General features: G+C 31.9%; 3 protein-coding genes across 3 annotated transcripts in view; 2 read left to right on the top strand and 1 right to left on the bottom strand.

Annotated features, from left to right (window-relative positions):
* LOC113520243 (uncharacterized) overlaps positions 1 to 1,568 on the bottom strand; it is a 97,762-nt gene extending 96,194 nt beyond the window's left edge. The window contains exon 1 of the mRNA XM_052898072.1: positions 1,271 to 1,568. The gene's annotated coding sequence lies outside the window, so the exon portion shown is untranslated. The remainder of the gene's footprint in view (positions 1 to 1,270) is intronic.
* Positions 1,569 to 7,968: 6,400 nt separating this feature from the next.
* On the top strand, positions 7,969 to 8,771 carry LOC116413822 (anionic trypsin-2-like). The gene has a single exon (XM_031914813.1). It carries the CDS (start codon positions 8,013 to 8,015, stop codon positions 8,769 to 8,771), a length of 759 nt encoding a protein of 252 aa, XP_031770673.1. The 5' UTR covers positions 7,969 to 8,012.
* A 3,509-nt stretch (positions 8,772 to 12,280) lies between these two features.
* On the top strand, positions 12,281 to 13,086 carry LOC116413801 (snake venom serine protease rhinocerase 5-like). Its single transcript, XM_031914691.2, has one exon. The coding sequence runs from the start codon at positions 12,296 to 12,298 to the stop codon at positions 13,031 to 13,033; it is 738 nt and encodes a 245-aa protein (XP_031770551.2). The 5' UTR covers positions 12,281 to 12,295; the 3' UTR covers positions 13,034 to 13,086.
* The last annotated feature ends 4,595 nt before the right edge of the window (positions 13,087 to 17,681 follow it).

The raw sequence follows: 17,681 nt of genomic DNA, 5'->3' as shown, positions 1-17,681 counted from the left end.
TAATATTATTTAATTTGAATCATGAATGCAACTGAACGGGACTATTAAACTTTTAAAAGTTATTGTATTTAATATTTAGTTAGATGATCTTGTAACTATATCATAATCATCATCATATCAGTCATCGACTGCTCACTGATGAACATAAGCCTCCCTCAAAATGGGGGGTTTGCCAGTAGATGCTATGCTTGGTAGGCGAATTGGCAACCGTAATTACCAACAGTTTGGTAACGTTTGAAGAGCGACGCTGTTGTCCATCCCTCGATCATTAAGTTCCCGTTAGTCGCCTTAGTTTTAGTTATCAGGATGCAAATCTACAATTTATCGAACTTCACTGAGTTTTTTTTATCTTATTTTGTTGTCACATTTGTTGTATATATTTTATTTATATCGTAATAAAATAATTCATAATCTAATTTAGGAAACTCTATCTAAATCAATGACAATCGGTTGGTTTTAAATTAGGTATTACCAAAAGAATTTAGATTATAAAAACATTTAATCTTTAATTTAAATTGTTTTGGTAAATTGACTTTTATTTATTTATTTTATTAGCTCTTTTGAGCTGTATTTAATAATTGAATTACAATAAATAGAATTTTAGAAACCTGAAATACTATAGGATAGGAAATTTGTGTCATGATAGTAAAAAAAGGCGCGAACTTATTTACCAAATGGCACTAAGGGATATACAAGTAAATTTTTAATAATGCTTTGTTTTGTCTCAACAAGAAATACGTGTACCTACTATATTACCATAATATCTACAATAATATATTTTTACACTGTACTCGTAATAATTGTTATATTAAGAAGAGTATAAAGGGTTAGTCATAAAGGATATACCGAGACAAAATCGAATAATAATATTAATAAGTCGGAAAAACATTCCTCCATTTGAAATTGTCTCAAATTCGAAATTTGAAATTATTTTTATGTCACTATAAAGGCCACGCAGTCACATGATTGATTTTTTTACGTGAGGGTGTAAAAATGTGAGGTTTTACGTTTGACTATTGTTTTTGGGGCAAATTGTTATATTGTTATTCATAGTTTTTCGATGGTATACCACATTATTTACGATTAACTCTGTATAATGTTTATAATTATACTACTACATTTGCTTTCCTCTCATTGTTCTCTTGAATTTACTTTAAAGGTGTAAGCATAAAAATAAACTATTTTTTATAACTCTATCATTGAAAGTAATTAAAAATTCATTGAGTCACGCAGGTATGGTGATCCTAAGTACAATTACTCTAAAACTTACCTGCTAACTTTAAATTAGGTTAGCTCCTCAGTGGCGGGGGTAGGTATATATACGTCTAGCTTTCCACATTCACGGCAAATTCTTATTCCGAATAAGCACGTTCGGTTGGAATGTCATTACGTATCATTGTTTTAATTTCACACAAACCCGCATAGAATAATTGAAAATGTTTTTTAAAATGATCACGTTAAAGTTCTGAATACATTTTATTGCATTTGTGCGTATTTATTGATATTGAAGTAAAGTTACGAAGTCTTCAGGGACGCAGCGCGCGATACGTCCGCCCATGGCCATTTGTTTTCAGTGACTGCTGTAAGTTTCGTATGAAACGCGGGTTTTCCACAGACTTTAATGCCTGTAAGCAGCTTTGCGGTTATTAGTGTAAGGGTATAGCTTAACGATTCGAGTTAAAACAAAGCAAAGTTGAATATTTGTTCGGCGAGGTGAGTCAGCTGTCAGAATTCAAATAATCGTCTCCTATCGCGTTTTGTCAAGTGGGAAACGCTTACCTTTGTTTCAATATGAAATGGTTTCTGGCTATTTAAGTATTTACATAGAGAAGCTATAACTTTGTTAAAGTATTTGAATGTCAATAAAATTGTACGAGTTCAAAGATAAAAGGTCATTTTATTTTGTTTTTAAGCCATATCTAAAAGGAGAAGGGTCTCTTTTCGTTTATATATTTTTTTATGAGTATGTTACGCGCTATCTGTGAAAGTTCTGACTAAAAATAATTATTTTTCCAATTAATAACATTGATCTCTTTAAGATTAAAACCTCTAAAAAGGTTCAGGTATTACATACCCTCAGACATGTAGTTGTGCATAGCGAAAGGAATAGGTCTCCTCGCATTCTGGGGTGAGCACCCCCTTTTAAATACGGTTATAATTGTAAGGGATATTTCTAATTTTAATCACCATGTTATGATTATCATGAATGATGCCTGCATGCATTTTTTGCAGAGCAAATTATAGCTTGTTGCGAAGCAAAATCTGTTTGTGCTTAAACTTACTATGAACGAAGTATAAAATTTGTGAAGTGTTTCTGATATGAATTAATTTTTTTTTATTTATATCAATGTTGTATGAAAATTTTATCTACTAATAAACATAGACAAATATGAATAATCTTTATGAAACCTTTATACAGCGACTTTATAGTGCCTCAGTGAACCGCATATATAACCTAACAGCCTTCCCTGATGAAAAGTCAAAACATTTATAGATAACATTCTAGGCTGTAGATACAATTCTATAAATAGACTATTATTCCTCTGATACTCCATAAGCGAAGACGTGAATTTACAGACTATGGAATTTTTTGAAATGGCAAACAAGCAGAAATATATGTTCATGTTAATATACTAATTCTAGTAAAAAAAATTTACGATTTAAGAAAATCATCTCCATCGTAGTACCTAATACGATATATTATAAGTATGTTATTATTATTATGTGCAAATATATTATTATTTAAAAATTTTATACTGCGTTTGAATAATTAATTTATGCTTAGCCCCTTTTTCTCCTTTCTTTAGATTTATTATTTTTCTATTACGCCTTGACCAGGCACAATTTTAATTATTCTTTCCATCCTGAGGTCGCCTGGAAGAGAAGTCGCTATTTAGTGATAAGACCGTCCATTGTTGCCTCCTTATCTTGCTTTAGTTAAAGTTAGTTTAGTTATTAAGTTTATATAATTAATTATTAATTTCATTTGTGTGCATATTGTTAATATATATAATTGGTATGATTTTTTTAAGTAATAAAGAGTTTTCATTAATTCTATTCAGCAAACATAGTTACGAAATATAGGTTAGTTTAGGTAGGTAGTTGGCAAATAAAAAAATGGCAACGCATGAAAGATATCGTGGCCGTCTTAGTGTATTTGGTGATGTCCATGGAGCTGTTCAATATATATATCGGAGATTAGTACCTTAGAGAGAGCTTACTTTTTTAACTTAAAAAATCGATTGTGTCTTTGGTGTATATTTTGAACTTACCTTAATACTCTTTACAATAGTGTTTTTTTTTAATGGATAATAATAAAATGGTAACTTTTGCCTGGGCTATTGTTGTACATCGGCGGGGCACCAGTGAGGGATGATAGATGATAATTAAAGCAGATCAGTTAGCCCATCGTGACGAATGCAAGAAATATTTAATCACAATGGTTTACAGGGGGAACCGCGTGGAAGTCGACCTGACAGGACTTGTTTAGCTATGGAGCCATTAGTCCGTATTACTAACAATCTCTTTCCCCCTTTTACAATAGTGTTTGACATATATCTAAAAAAATGGACGTTATCATAATAATATATGTTCATATTAATATCTGTTTTCTTTTATTATGATTAACAAAATTTATTTACGTTGAGTCAAAATTAAACGCAGACGAAACTATCCGGGCACCGGACTGTCGTAAAGGCTTTTTAAAAATTTATTCATCCGTTGAATTCAATTAAAATGGAAATTAAGTACGTGTAGCAGGTAGTATTACCAAATTCTCTACGTCATTCGTGGGATAGAAAAGTTTTCACATGAAAATTATCGGTAATATTTCTGAAGTAATAAAATATTAAAAGGACACAAATTTTTACTCAAAGGTATTTTTCTAGCAAAAACTTACCGTGCGATAAATTTAATTATTTATAATGTTATTTTTTCAAATATTAGGGGGCTTTTAAAACCCGCTGTATACGAATCATAATAGGATTTTTTTTATAACTTACTGTAATGAACTAGCCTATTAAAATAATACCCTCATCGTGAAAGGTCTTTTAATTTTAGTTGTGCAAATCCTATATGATTCCTGTAATAGGGCATTTTAAATTTTTATACATCCAAGTTACGTTGTGGTAGATGGCAACACTATGCACTTACTACAAATTTTAGTAATTAGGAAACTAAAAAAATGATATATATTTATTTAAAATTGCGGGAAATTAGAACATTCGAGTTATATTACATAACAACATTATCTATCTTACTGTACCGTATTAATAATTAAAGGACTAGAATAATAACATATTATTTTTAATAATAGTGATTTTAAATTTCTGAAGATCAGGACATCCTAGTTACATTGCGACACATGGCAATACTCTGTACCTCTGTACCACAAATGATAACTGCGGGCTTTTAGCGTCCATGAGTAGGTATACGTTCAGCAGTCATACAATATCTTTTTTTTTCATGGAAATTGTAATTGGATTTCGCCTTTAAATTTCTTTTCCATTTTCGCCAGATGAGCTAAGATGATAATCTAGATGATGTTAGAATTTTTAATGTTTTCAGAAAAATAACTGAAAATTGTTTTATTATTTTTATAACGTATGGTTATTTTTAAATACGATGTCTATATACATATATAACGAGAAATCAACGAACTTGCCGTTTCTGAAACAATGCCCCGTACGTCATTTGAAAAAGACTTCCGGATGAACACGAAACAATTGTCGGAAATGGCAAACACGGTGAGTTCATTAATTTTCCATTACATATGTATATATGTATAGACATTGAAAATTATTATTAAATTCCAAATTTCATAACGATTGGTTGTCGACCTGTTAAGGATTGGTAAGGAACAGTTTGTATTAGAAAAAGAGAAATAAGAGTTTTAATTTTTTTAGAATTATTTTTTAACTTTTGCTCTTTTCCAATTTTGTTTTTAGCAACACATTCAGTAATACAGTTTTATTTATATAGATAAAATATTTATTAAAAATATTTTCAAATAATACGGAACTAAAACAATATTTAATTCACCAGAAATTTGTTATTAGTTTTCTTTTTTTATCTTTACCTAGAATATGGGACTTTTAAAAAAGGTTTCCAGGTGATTAGTTCGGGCTGAAATAAAATAAACATTATGTCTCCGTGATAAAGCTATAAGTACATTAAGCGGTAGGTAAGTTTCTGTACATAGCCAGCCTTTATGTTTGTTTGAACACGTCTACTTGTTTGACGTTCCATTCGTTTGATGAAAACAAGATGAAGCCGTGGAACTTCTCATGATTAATTCAAATGTCTTTTCAGAGTTCTTTGATTTACCTGTCAAGTAGATTACGGAGTGGAGTAACGTTTCTTAAGCATAAAGATATACATAAGTTGACATAAATAGATCAAGTAATACGTAGACGTAGAATTATCATTATCATATAAATCGCTGTGTCCACTGCTGAACGTAGGGTTCCCTCTTGGGGGATTTCGCCAATAGTTGCCACGCTTGGTAGGCAGCTTGGCAACGTTGGCTTTGTTGACGTTTTAAGAGGGACACTGCAACCAATCTCTCGATCATTAAATTCAGTCAGTCGCCTCTTACAACACCTACTGGAAAGGAAGGGATGACCTATTCTATACCGGGACCACATGGCAAAAGATGTAGAATGTTTAGGTAAAGAAAGTGATTTATTTATGTAAAAGACTAGCTATATCAGCGTAAAGTCCATTTTATTTAATATTCAAATTCAAATTCAAAAATCATTTATTCATGTAGGACATTTTAGCCGCTTATGAACGTCAAATTTTTTGATATTGATTTATATTTCAAACTAATAGCATCTATGGTTCTTGAAACATACCGCTATGGATGAAAGAGGACGGATTATAAGAGTTTTATTTTTTCAGCATGAACTTAGAGAAGAAAATAAACTTTAGAATGATAACGTTTTCTAAATAGTAACAACTTGAATTATTATAATAGTTGATAGAAATCTTACTAATGTAATAAAATATCTGTACATGATAGATATTTAAAAAAAAATATGAACGGCCTTAATAAGACCATAAGAGGCCAAAATAAAAATGTTTAGAAATTTTGACTGTCTGTATCTTAATCTGATATCACGCAAAAACTACTGCATTGAATTGAATGTGGCTGTGTTCTTAAAGGCCTTACTTAAAATATGGTGTATATTTCATGCACAGAAAGTTGGAGACAAAGTTTTATATTAAAAGTTAATACATACTCTAAAATGAATAGCACATTAGAGAGGTACTACTTATGATTTAGGAGTAAGATTAGGTATGCAGCAGAATTTACATGAGATCCCATCCATCACAAGAAAAGGGTTGAATCTTGTTACTAAATCAAAAGATTCCGACATCTTCCTACTCTATCAAGATTCAAATCACATCTTGCGCTACGAGAAGGTAATGGAGTAGACGTGAAACAATTATAATACAACTAGTCTTAACTCGCGACTTCGTCCGCGTGACCAAGAATTGTTATTATAATTTCATCAGTATTTGAAATTAAAAAAAAAAAGATGTTGTCTTGGGTATTTTTCCCCTTGTGTTTCTACCGTCAATCGACTTTGCTCGGCTGCGATTCGGTTCAAACGCTAACATATGACCATGAGAGAAACTTTGCACAAAAGTCGTTAGCTTGGATACCTCTATCCCATTTGTGTTTCTACTGTGAAGTAATTATGTTTGCATGGCTGTGTTTCGGTTTGAAGGGTGGGATACGGTAGTGAATTTACAGGATACAGAAGAATAACAGCTAAGTCACAGGTAGTGCCAATTTCATTCTATATTTAATAACACTTTTATATCAATTTTTGTACTGATTGTCTACCTTTTATACGGATTAATGAATATATCTTGCTCACGTGGACAAAGATGTGTGGAAAAGTTAGTCACATATATTTGTTGTGCCTGTAATATTTATTTTTTACTGTTGAATTTACTGGGTACAGACGAATAACACCTGAGTCCTCAGGAATGGCAACGCATAGGGAGTATCATGGGCGAAACAGTACACTCTGTAATGTCCATGGTACTGTTCATGTCTATAGGCGACGGTTGCCACTTTCCATTAGATGGGCCGTCAGCTTGTTTGCCATTCTAAGTTGTATAAAAAAAATAGATAAATACACACACTTATTTTGTATATATGTAGCATCAAATATAAGAACCATAAATCTAATAAATGTTTATCAGGTTTATGCTGATCTTTAGCGAATCAGACTTAGAAAAATAATGAGAGAAAGAAATAAATACATTTTAGAAAGAGAAAGACTTCTTTTACACAAATTTCTTTTATACTATAATGATTGCAAACAAGCATACGTCCCTCTGAAGGCAAACGGGGGCACTGTAGCCTATGAACACATAACAACAGGGTTATCACGTGTGCGTTGCCTATCCTTAAGAAACTTTATTACGCCCTTTTTTAAGAACCTCAGTCTCTAGGGAAAACCTCGACAGGAAGGTCATTCTACAACTTGAGCGTTCGCAGGAGGAAACTCCTATGAAATCATACTGTCATTTTAGTTTTAGAGTGTAAGAATGGATTCCTACCGATGACCAGCGGAGTAATGGTAAAAAGTAAAGGGTAAAAGGCATCATGTCGCAGATCATGTTCTTCAAAACACAATGTTAATTAAACTTTATTTAAATTTATATTTTAATTACCAAAAGGGATTCGATATTACTTGTTAACCTGTCATCGTCAACAATTCTTATAGCATATCTCTAAATCAAATCAAGAGAAAGTAAGCTGGTAAAAGAAATGAGCAAATTAGCATAACTGAATCCGCAGACAAGAGCTAGTATTTAGTAATGTTGTAAAATATTATCATTTAAATAATTTACATATGTGGTAGTAAAATAAATACCATTTACCGAACATAAATATAACAAGAATGTGTTGTGAATTTATCAATAAGTACCTACGCTACAAAAAATTAGATGATAAACATTTACTTCATTGGACATATAAATCTAATCAAATAATGATCACCTTAAAGTTGATTTACTCTATGTTTTTCTTTTTTTCGTTTATTACGTTTAGTTACAATCTGGAAAATAGAGTATATAATGGTCGTGATTTACGTCGAAATGTCCACAAGTATTTGGTGAAATTGGAGATACAACAGGAGAACACTTTATTTACTTGCAGTGGTTCGATCATTAGCAGATTTTGGATAATATCTGCTGCCCATTGCTTCAATGATGAAGTGAATGCCAAGATATTTCATCATGTAAACATCAAGAAACAGATAGCAGAGGCAAATTGTGTCTTAACACATCCTCATTTTGATAAAGGAACTGTTAATGATAGTATACTTACCAACGAACATATTTTGGTTGACATTGCTTTAGTGAAGACTGTTCATCGCATACAATTTAATAAATACGTGCAGCCTATAACAATAGGATGTTGGGAAAATTTTAACCGATATGGCAACATTGCGGGATATGGAAAGTCTGAACCCGGTTTGACTGCACCACGTGAAGGTCAAGTCCGTATATCAAAGTGTTGGAATGATAATATTCAATTAATGTGCACAAAAGGAAAAGCACAGGGAGGGAGTGGAGATTCAGGAGGACCCCTGATTGCGTCTGGAATACTGGTTGGTGTAACTTCTGCAAACGTTATAAATACCAGTTTAACTTATTACGCCAGTATTTGTTATAACTTGTGGTGGATAAATCAGGTGTTAAAATCCAATTATCAAATTAGTCATAAATATGTAATAAAAAATTATTGACGTGTTATTGTTTTCTTACATTTACAAACACATACATGTTTTTATAAAAATTTTAACTAACAAAAATATCGATATTATCGTATATTTTTTGTTCGTTTAATAAAATAAATGTATAATTCATGTAATATTTTATTGCTTTGACTCATAAAAAATTAGGTACATCGCGAAGGGATTGCAATTTTAAAATACCGTAAAATCTCGATTATCTGAATCGAATAAAACCAAGGATATTCCATATAATCGAAAATCCGGATAATCAATTTCAAAATCAAATCTGAATATATGTAATTATATTTTATATTGGTTTATTATGTAAAGGGTTTCACATATGTCATTTAGACAATACGATATAAAAAAATTACTAGTTATAAAGATAATTAATATCTACATAATACTATTCTTAAATCGGTAATTAGAGTCGTGAAGAATAAATCCGGATATTCAATTATTGGGGTAATTGAGATTTTACTGTATATATTTTAAACGTATTTATTTTTAATTAATAACATCAAATAGTTTACAATTTATTAATTGTATATCGGTTTATTATAAATATTATTAAAATAATAAGGGCACTGGCCTCAGTATTGCGCTGGAGGTACGAGATATATGAATATGATTTTATTTTAATATATTTCTACATATTTCATAACTATTAAAATGACATGTATGTATTCTCTTTAAATTACTCGTATGTAACAATATGCTATCTCAACAATTTGCAGTACCGTTAACCACTACCGTTTCCGAGCTATGGCCTCGGATGCACGTTTTTTGCTGCTCACGAGCACTGAATGGAACGGCACGAAACCAAATTACTGGTGAACACCAATCGGAGACTTGCATCTGAAACGCGCTATCGAAATTTTTCGTTCGTCTTCGTATATATAGCATACTTGGAAGGCTTTCTTCGGGGAGTCCGATGTTGCCGAAAAGACCGGCCTTTGCGAGGGGCCGGACTTTATCCTCGCTATATTGTCATTTCCATTGTAGAGCGGCCTCTGCTTCGTGTATCGTTTGTTAATATTAATCTCCTGTAGTTAAATTAACTGTATGTATGCGTTAAGATTAGGGACCCTCTTCTTCACCGTAATCGGTCGGCGGCATGTTTGACTTCCTTTTACTGTTTTTTACTATTCGGGAAATTAATAAAGCATGTGTTCCTTATTTTCCTTTGGAATTACCAGACAGGATAGGAAAGTAACCATTTTCTTTATAACTAATTAAAATTTGTACATTATGGAATTGCTAAATTAAATATATACCTATCTATAATACTTCAGTAGCATGACAACATATAGATTGTATGTATATATATGTATAGATAGTTTGTATGTAATAGAAATAGTTTGGATTGTAACACAATTTTTATGTCTCTATTTAAAATGAAAAAATAAAAATAAAGTAGGATAATTGCATAATTACTAGCAAACTTGAAGGAGGTTCATCATGTATTCATTTCAGCCTGTAACTATTCATTGCTGAACATGGGTCTGCCCCCATGCTTTATAACATATGAGATCTCTCATTTCTACATGAATCCCGGCTGTTTTACTAATATCATCAGATTACCTAGATGGAGAGCACACTAAACTCCATCTTGTACGCGACTTGCACTCCAAGACCTTCCTTTATCACCTACTAACGTTAACTCGACTAATATGATCGACGTAGGACTATTTCAGCTGACAAACTTTGAGAGCTGTACGAACCATTCTAGTTCCACGCCAAACTTCCTCGTTCTGGTTTATATCCCTTAAGGAAATTCCAAATATAGCTTTGACCGTCATTTAAATATGTAAGTGTCGGACTGTCCAGTCCAAGTGTGATAGTCGTGGCAGGCCAAACATACTGGTTGATAACTTTTATTTCCGAATGCTATTGTTCATTAATTCGTAAAAATTATCCAATCCTATTATTATTTTTTTCATTCTCTATAAAAACTGAAATGTTTGTAGGACTATTGCAAACATTAAAACAAATTAGTATAACTTGTAAAATTGTTAAATATATTGTAATTTTTCAAAGCATGTTTTAAAATAAAATATTATTAAATGCTGTTAATCGAATTTTATTTAAGATTATTGCAGATACTTTATACAGTACAAGTATTTTATAATAATATTAAAAGTGAAAATGTTATGAAAATGTTTTAATTATTTTAATGAGTATGGTGTTTATGCCCTCTCAGAACTCTACAGGGAGTTGCTACTATATATATTACTACCTATATATATTACTACCTATATATATATTATTATACTATATATATACTATATATTACTACCAAAGTAAACTTTTTAATAATTTGTATTGTCGAGATATAGCAACGTTTAATATTTACGTACGCAGTTAGACATTTCTCCTGAGATTATATAGTGCCTTAACTTTTATGCTGAGCAATTAAATACTTATCGGATCGATATTTTTCAGTCTTGTCATTATTCTTGTTTTTAAGGGGCTTTCAAAAGAAGAAGCTTCTCAATTCATTTATTTCTTAGTAGTCATGTTACACAATCGTCGATTCTGATTGATACATTTTTCTATTGTCGGCTCCATATTACTTTTTAAAAGATCGATGTCGCCATTTTTATTTGTGAAGCAAAATCCTACTTTCTGAGCGAAGAAAATCTATTCGTAGACACACACTTCTGCATTTTATGCAACATTGCTATGTCAGCAATAGTACAGGGGATGCATTATATATAACAGTAAAGGTCATGCAAACAATTCGCGTGTTCATACCGATGAGTGCCGGTACAGACTTGTATCTAAAATTCCAACCTTTTGGTGAGTGGCGATATTGCACTGTGCGTTTTCCAAGGCACTCTCTTCCGCACACAATCATACTTTGGAATCAATTTACAAAAGCAGTCTTTTTTAATCATAAACTTTAAGAAAAGAGCATAATCTTTTTCATACTTGCAATTCTTTCGATGTTGCGGGTATTAATGAACGGCGGTGGTCATTTACCATCATACGAGTGAAATGCTCTTTTGTCCCCTGTTATAAAAAAGAAAATCCAAATTTCAATATTTTCAGTCTAATTTGTCTTCGATACATCTCGTCGTTCATGAGGATATTTTGTTGTGATTAAAATCATTGTTAATTTAAGTCGTTTTTAAGTAAAAAATTTATGTTCATATTTCAACAAATAATATATAGATCGTCACATACAATTGTTGATTTTTGGGCTTATGATTTTAATAGGATTTTGAGCCCTTTGGCGTAGTTCAAATAAGTCATCGGGTGTTATGGTGCAAGTATATGTTACACTTTTAAATAAAATTATAGACCTTATTTCCTGCTTTATGCTACATTAGTAATGAGGAAATATACATATGTGTATAACTTCTTGAAACTATTTTTCGCATTATTCTAGAAATATTTTAATTGTATAATTATCAAAAAGTGGCATTCATTTGCTTCATACTTCGAATACAATGGAGCTATATAATAAATTTCTTTATAGTAAATGTCAATAATTATTGTTTATTTATTGTAAGCATTTGACTTAAACAGTCATGTATAATCAAAATTATTTACTGATTATATTATTTTCTTGTTTTGTGAATACAATAATTGCAATAGATTCGCGTGTATTTGATGGTCAGGACATAAGATTTGAAGTGCATAAATATTTAGTGCAACTCAAAGTGCATCGACGTTTAAGTAACCCGAGTCTCTGTAGTGGTTCCATAATAGACCATTCATGGATAATAACCGCAGCGCATTGCTTCAAAACAGATGTCAAGCGTGTAACTGTGTTTCGTCAAACCGAGGACAGACTAAGAAAGATTGCTCAAGTAGATCGGAGCGATATTCATATACATCCCTCTTTTGTATCTGGAGACGCATCGGTTATTGATAAACCAGGCGATATTGCTTTGATAAAGACTAAATGCCCGATTAAATTCAGTGCTTCCATACAACCAGTGAAATTAACGAAAACACCACCACAGATCGGACAATCAGCAGTAATCGCTGGATATGGCGCTTCTGAAGATTATGTGGCATATCCTCGAGAAGGTACTACCAAATTAACTCAATGTCCGTACGACGTAGATGGACTTATTTGCTCAATTGATACAGTGAGGGCGGGATCTGGAGATTCAGGTGGATCTTTAATATCGAGGGGCCGTCTTATTGGCGTCACGTCGGCTAGCTGCAAAAATGTTCACATACATAAAAATTGTATTACAATTTACATGGACGTTTTCTCTAATCTGGATTGGATACAAAAGGTTGTGACATCATACTAATATAATAAAATTGTAACTAGTCTTTATGTGGGAGATATTTGAGAAAAAAATATATGAGGTGTCTTAATAAGTTAATAGAGGTAAAAAAAAATATATTTTTTAAAATTTCGTCTGTTGGTATATTTGTTCTGGTATCACATAAAAACTACTGCATAAAATTGGACGCAGTATTTACAGTTGCATCCCTAAAGGTGTAATTTGACAACTGGAGTATGTTTAAACCTAATATAGCATCTAGAAATGGTTTATTTAATTGGTTTTCATTAGTCACGCGTATGATGTAGCGGGCAAAAAGCTAGTCATGAATAAATGTTTGGTCTGTGCATATTTAGTTTAATTTAATTATTAATATAATTATAAAATAATAATCTTCAATATTTTCATCAATTCCAAGAGATATAATGTGTATATCATTCATTATATATATCATTAATATAATTCTAACCATTTGTGGTAGATAACAGACAAAAGAATAATAATAAAATAAATACGTACAAATAGTAGTTATTTCCAATCGTACGTTAATAATCAAATGTTATAAGGATAAAGGCAAGTTGTATTTGGACATTATAATAATGTACTATGCCTATTAATATTATAAATGTAAAAGTGAATGTTTGTTTATTACCTCTTAATGTTTTTATAGTTTAAGTAATTACTATAAAACTTGGTATATTTTTGTCCCAGTTAGGAAATATATCCTAGTTACGCGTACAAAATTTAAAATTTTTGATATATATGATTAAATCCTACTAATGTTATAAATGTAAAAATATGTAAGGATGAATGAATGTTTGTTACACTTTCACGGAAAAACTACTGAACGGATTTGTATGAAATTTGGCACATGAGTAGGCTATATACTAACTTAACACATAGGATTATTTACTTTATGTACTGATTCATGCGGGAGAAGTTGAGGAATATAAGTAGTAAATAATAAATAGTTCAAATGGTTTTAACTACGTGAAGCTGTTTTCCGCACCACTGCGAGGGTCTTTCAAGGGCGTATCTGTGGAGGAGGAACTAAAATAACTGCACTACCTTGACATTTTCCACCCCTCGTAATGTTATAGGCACGCTTCTACTAGAAAACATCTCTACGGTATTTGCTATTACGATTATGATTTAATATAAGTAATTTAAAACAGCTCAATCAATTAGAAAACGTATTAAAGTAGGGAATTCAAGAATGTTTTTATTTCGTTGAATTTGTTTGTTATTTTGTTAACATTTAGCGCTGTAGGGGTTCAACCAATGATCATGAAATTTGGTACACACGTATTATGTGAGATGGAGAAGGGCATAGGCTACTATTTTATATTTTTATAATGCCCAGTCCTTAGCATCATTTAGAACCTCTGGAACTTGCTGTGAATTCCAGAGGCGAGAAAAGAAAATGAGTTCCATAGACGCAAAGCCTGAATGGAAAAGGATTTAGTATAGTACAAGTATGTGAAAGGCTTTTTAGATGAAGATTATTCGTGGTACGCGAAGCATGACGAAGCGAAGCGAAGAAATATAAATCTCTCCTTAAGGCGTGAGAGGATTGAATAAAATAGAATAAAGAAGAGAAAGTATGTGCCAATCATGGCGTCAATGTATTAGGATTCATTTGAGCTGAGCGCGAAACTTACGAAGTCCAAACTTCTTATGGAGACGCTCAAGTTTTTTATATTGGTCTTAGGTAAGATCTATTTAGCAGGTATTAGCAAAAAGGAGAAGAGAGTGAGGAAACGCAACTTTGGCAGTCATATGTAAAAAATACGTAAGCTTCTGTGTGAGCTCACATTCGCAAAATCTACCTTCCATTTCTGTTATTTGAGTAGTCTAAGACACGTTCTGTCAAGGTATATTATTTATCCTGGTCACACGAAGGAAGTTATGAGTATTATTGATATTCAATAGTGTATATATATATATATATATATATATATATATATATAGTAATCGGCATGGGTATGATCCACTCCTATTTACGACGTTAAGTAAAAATGCTTGTCTGAGAATGTTTCCTTTTGGAGGGTTCTTGATGGGTGATAATGGAATGGTAATCCCGCCTGCGCTACCGGCATACGCTGGCGGGGCACCCGTGAATGGTGATAGGAGAGGATGAAACCAGGTTAAGTAGGCAATTGTGATTGATTCAACAAGAATTATTCGCGATAGTTACCAGGGGAAATCGCGTAGAGATCGACCTGACAGGGTATATCGCTATCAATGGGGGTTAGCATCCCCATGACTTAAAATCCCTACACGCCACTCGTTTTAGAGGGATATGGCAGTAAAATTACACAGTGGCATAAAATCTTAGTTGTCAGGAATGGCAACACGTAAGGGGTACCATGAGCTATACAGATATTCATGGTGCTATTTTTACCATCTATAGTTACCAGTTTCAACTTGCTTGCCACACTACGTATGTTGTATAAAAAATGCTATCCTATATTCACTCTCACGACACCATAAAAAATTTTTTTTTTTTGTCCAAATATTTGTTAATCTAAAATTTCAATTGATGTTTCTTAAAAAAAGTTATCCAGTTTCACAAATAATATTGCTAGATTTCAGGTCATTACACCTTCTTCGTTACACGTCTTTTTTATCTATCTTTATACCAATAATGTATTAAAGAACCCGCCTGCACGCCTGTCGATTGCAGGCAAGCTCACTAATCAATACTGAAATGGGTTTTGTTCATATCTCAATATATAAAATTCGTTCACACTAATCTCCGAATCCGCTCAATCGATTTTAATAAAGTTTTGTAAATGTACATTTTGTTATAATTATTATTATTTCAGCCGTTAAGTGTCCACTGCTGAACATAAGCCTTTCCCATAAGGGGAGTTTTGCCAGTATTAACCACGCTTGGCAGGTAGGTTGGCAACCGCAGGTAGGCTTTTAGAGATGTTTTAAGAGGGACGCTGCTGTCCATCCCTCGCCCTCTCTTAGTCAAGTCTAACGACATCCACGGGAAAGGAAGGGGTTGTCTATTCTATGCCGGGAACACACGGCAAGATGTATATTGTTCGCTCCAATTTGAAAGATAGAATAGTTTTTACTCCGATAAGAAAAAAAATGTAACCGGTATGTAAGCGATAGTAGGTGGTAAAGAGACATTTACAGGGTCAGCTTGTTTGAATTAATTAAATTGAAATTTAATAAAATTAAGATTACCGATCGTGTTATAGTCAGCTTCTAATTACATGTTTCGCAAGTGATTAACAATGCATGTTGCTTCACTGTATCTACCTTATAATGTTAACGTTATGTTTTATTAATAACATTGAGTTCATTAATTATTACCGGTGATACGTGAACGTTAACATATCGGCGTCCACATTATTTAGGTAAGCATTACGTATTATTAGCTGTTATGTTTCCCTCGGTTTTACCCACGTGAATCGGTATATAAAGTGTTTATTTATTTAAACTTTAATGAACCACTCAGTTATTTGGCAAACGGAGAAATAGGAAGGCAGTGTATTCATGAATTGAGAAAACATAAAGTAGTATTATAGAACATACACAAAATATGTAATATAAATATATAACATATATTAAATGCGTAAAATATTGATACATCAAATTAGAAAAATAAAGAAAACAATCTGTGTCTCAGACAAAGTAACTAGAAAGGTTAAGTTTAAAGGGAAATTGAGAAAAGACAATGAAGTTTATAAATCGACCTTTTTTTTAGAAAAAAGGAGCGTAATTTATGTTTAAAAGTTAGTTTGCTTAGGATAGTCAAGTTAAGTAGTCTTATGTCAAGCGGGAGTGCTTTCCTGTGTTTAATAGCCTGAACGGCGGATAGGAAAAGAAGCCAGTACGACGAGCAGCATGTGAAGAAGAAGATTCCTGCAAGTATGAACACAACAATTGGTAGTGAATATTGTGACTACCTTAAGTGAAATTGAAATTTACACTTAAGGTAGTCGGAAATGTAATGCAGAGTACATAGTATGCTTGTAATTCTACGCTGTTATATAGGGGAGCCACTTAAACTAAGTACGATAGGGAGAGTTATGGTCATACTTATGAAGATTAAAAATAAAACGTAAGCTATTATTGAGAAGACAATGTAAATTATTTTAAAGGTATATGCAGCAGATAATACCATGTATCCATGTGTTACGTTAGTATATAATCTCCACAGTTCAATCAAATCCGTCTAGCTATTTAAGCGTAATTAACTAACAAATATCCAAATATCTTTAAAATCCTACATTTATAATATTGTCATTGCCGAGATATTAAAGAAAAGCATTATGTACAAAGAAGTGCATATATATATATATATATATATATATATATATATATATATATATATATATATATATATATATATATATATATATATATATATATAAAAGCAATAATGCAGATTTATTCAACCTCAAAAATGATGCTATCAAATATGCTTGGATGAAGAAAATAATAACATTGCTACCTCATAATTATAAGAACCACTGATATACCATACGGTTAAATAAATAAATAAAATTTATGTACTGTAAGCACTAAACACTGGAGTGGTTAACTTAAGCTTTTCAATTATTTTAAACATTAAACATTTTCAAGTACTATGATAAAGTGGACTATGCGAACCGATAAACATGGTTTAGAACGACCAGTGTTAGGCGGA

Source organism: Galleria mellonella, unplaced genomic scaffold, assembly GCF_026898425.1.
Source record: "Galleria mellonella isolate WM207_F2 unplaced genomic scaffold, CSIRO_AGI_GalMel_v1 utg40, whole genome shotgun sequence".
NCBI lineage: Eukaryota > Metazoa > Arthropoda > Insecta > Lepidoptera > Pyralidae > Galleria > Galleria mellonella.
This window is presented reverse-complemented; position numbering and strand designations above follow the sequence as displayed.

Bases quoted from the DNA above. Each gene is read 5' to 3' on its own strand.
- LOC116413801 (XM_031914691.2), top strand. From the start codon at position 12,296: ATGTATAATCAAAATTATTTACTGATTATATTATTTTCTTGTTTTGTG.
- LOC116413822 (XM_031914813.1), top strand. From the start codon at position 8,013: ATGATCACCTTAAAGTTGATTTACTCTATGTTTTTCTTTTTTTCGTTT.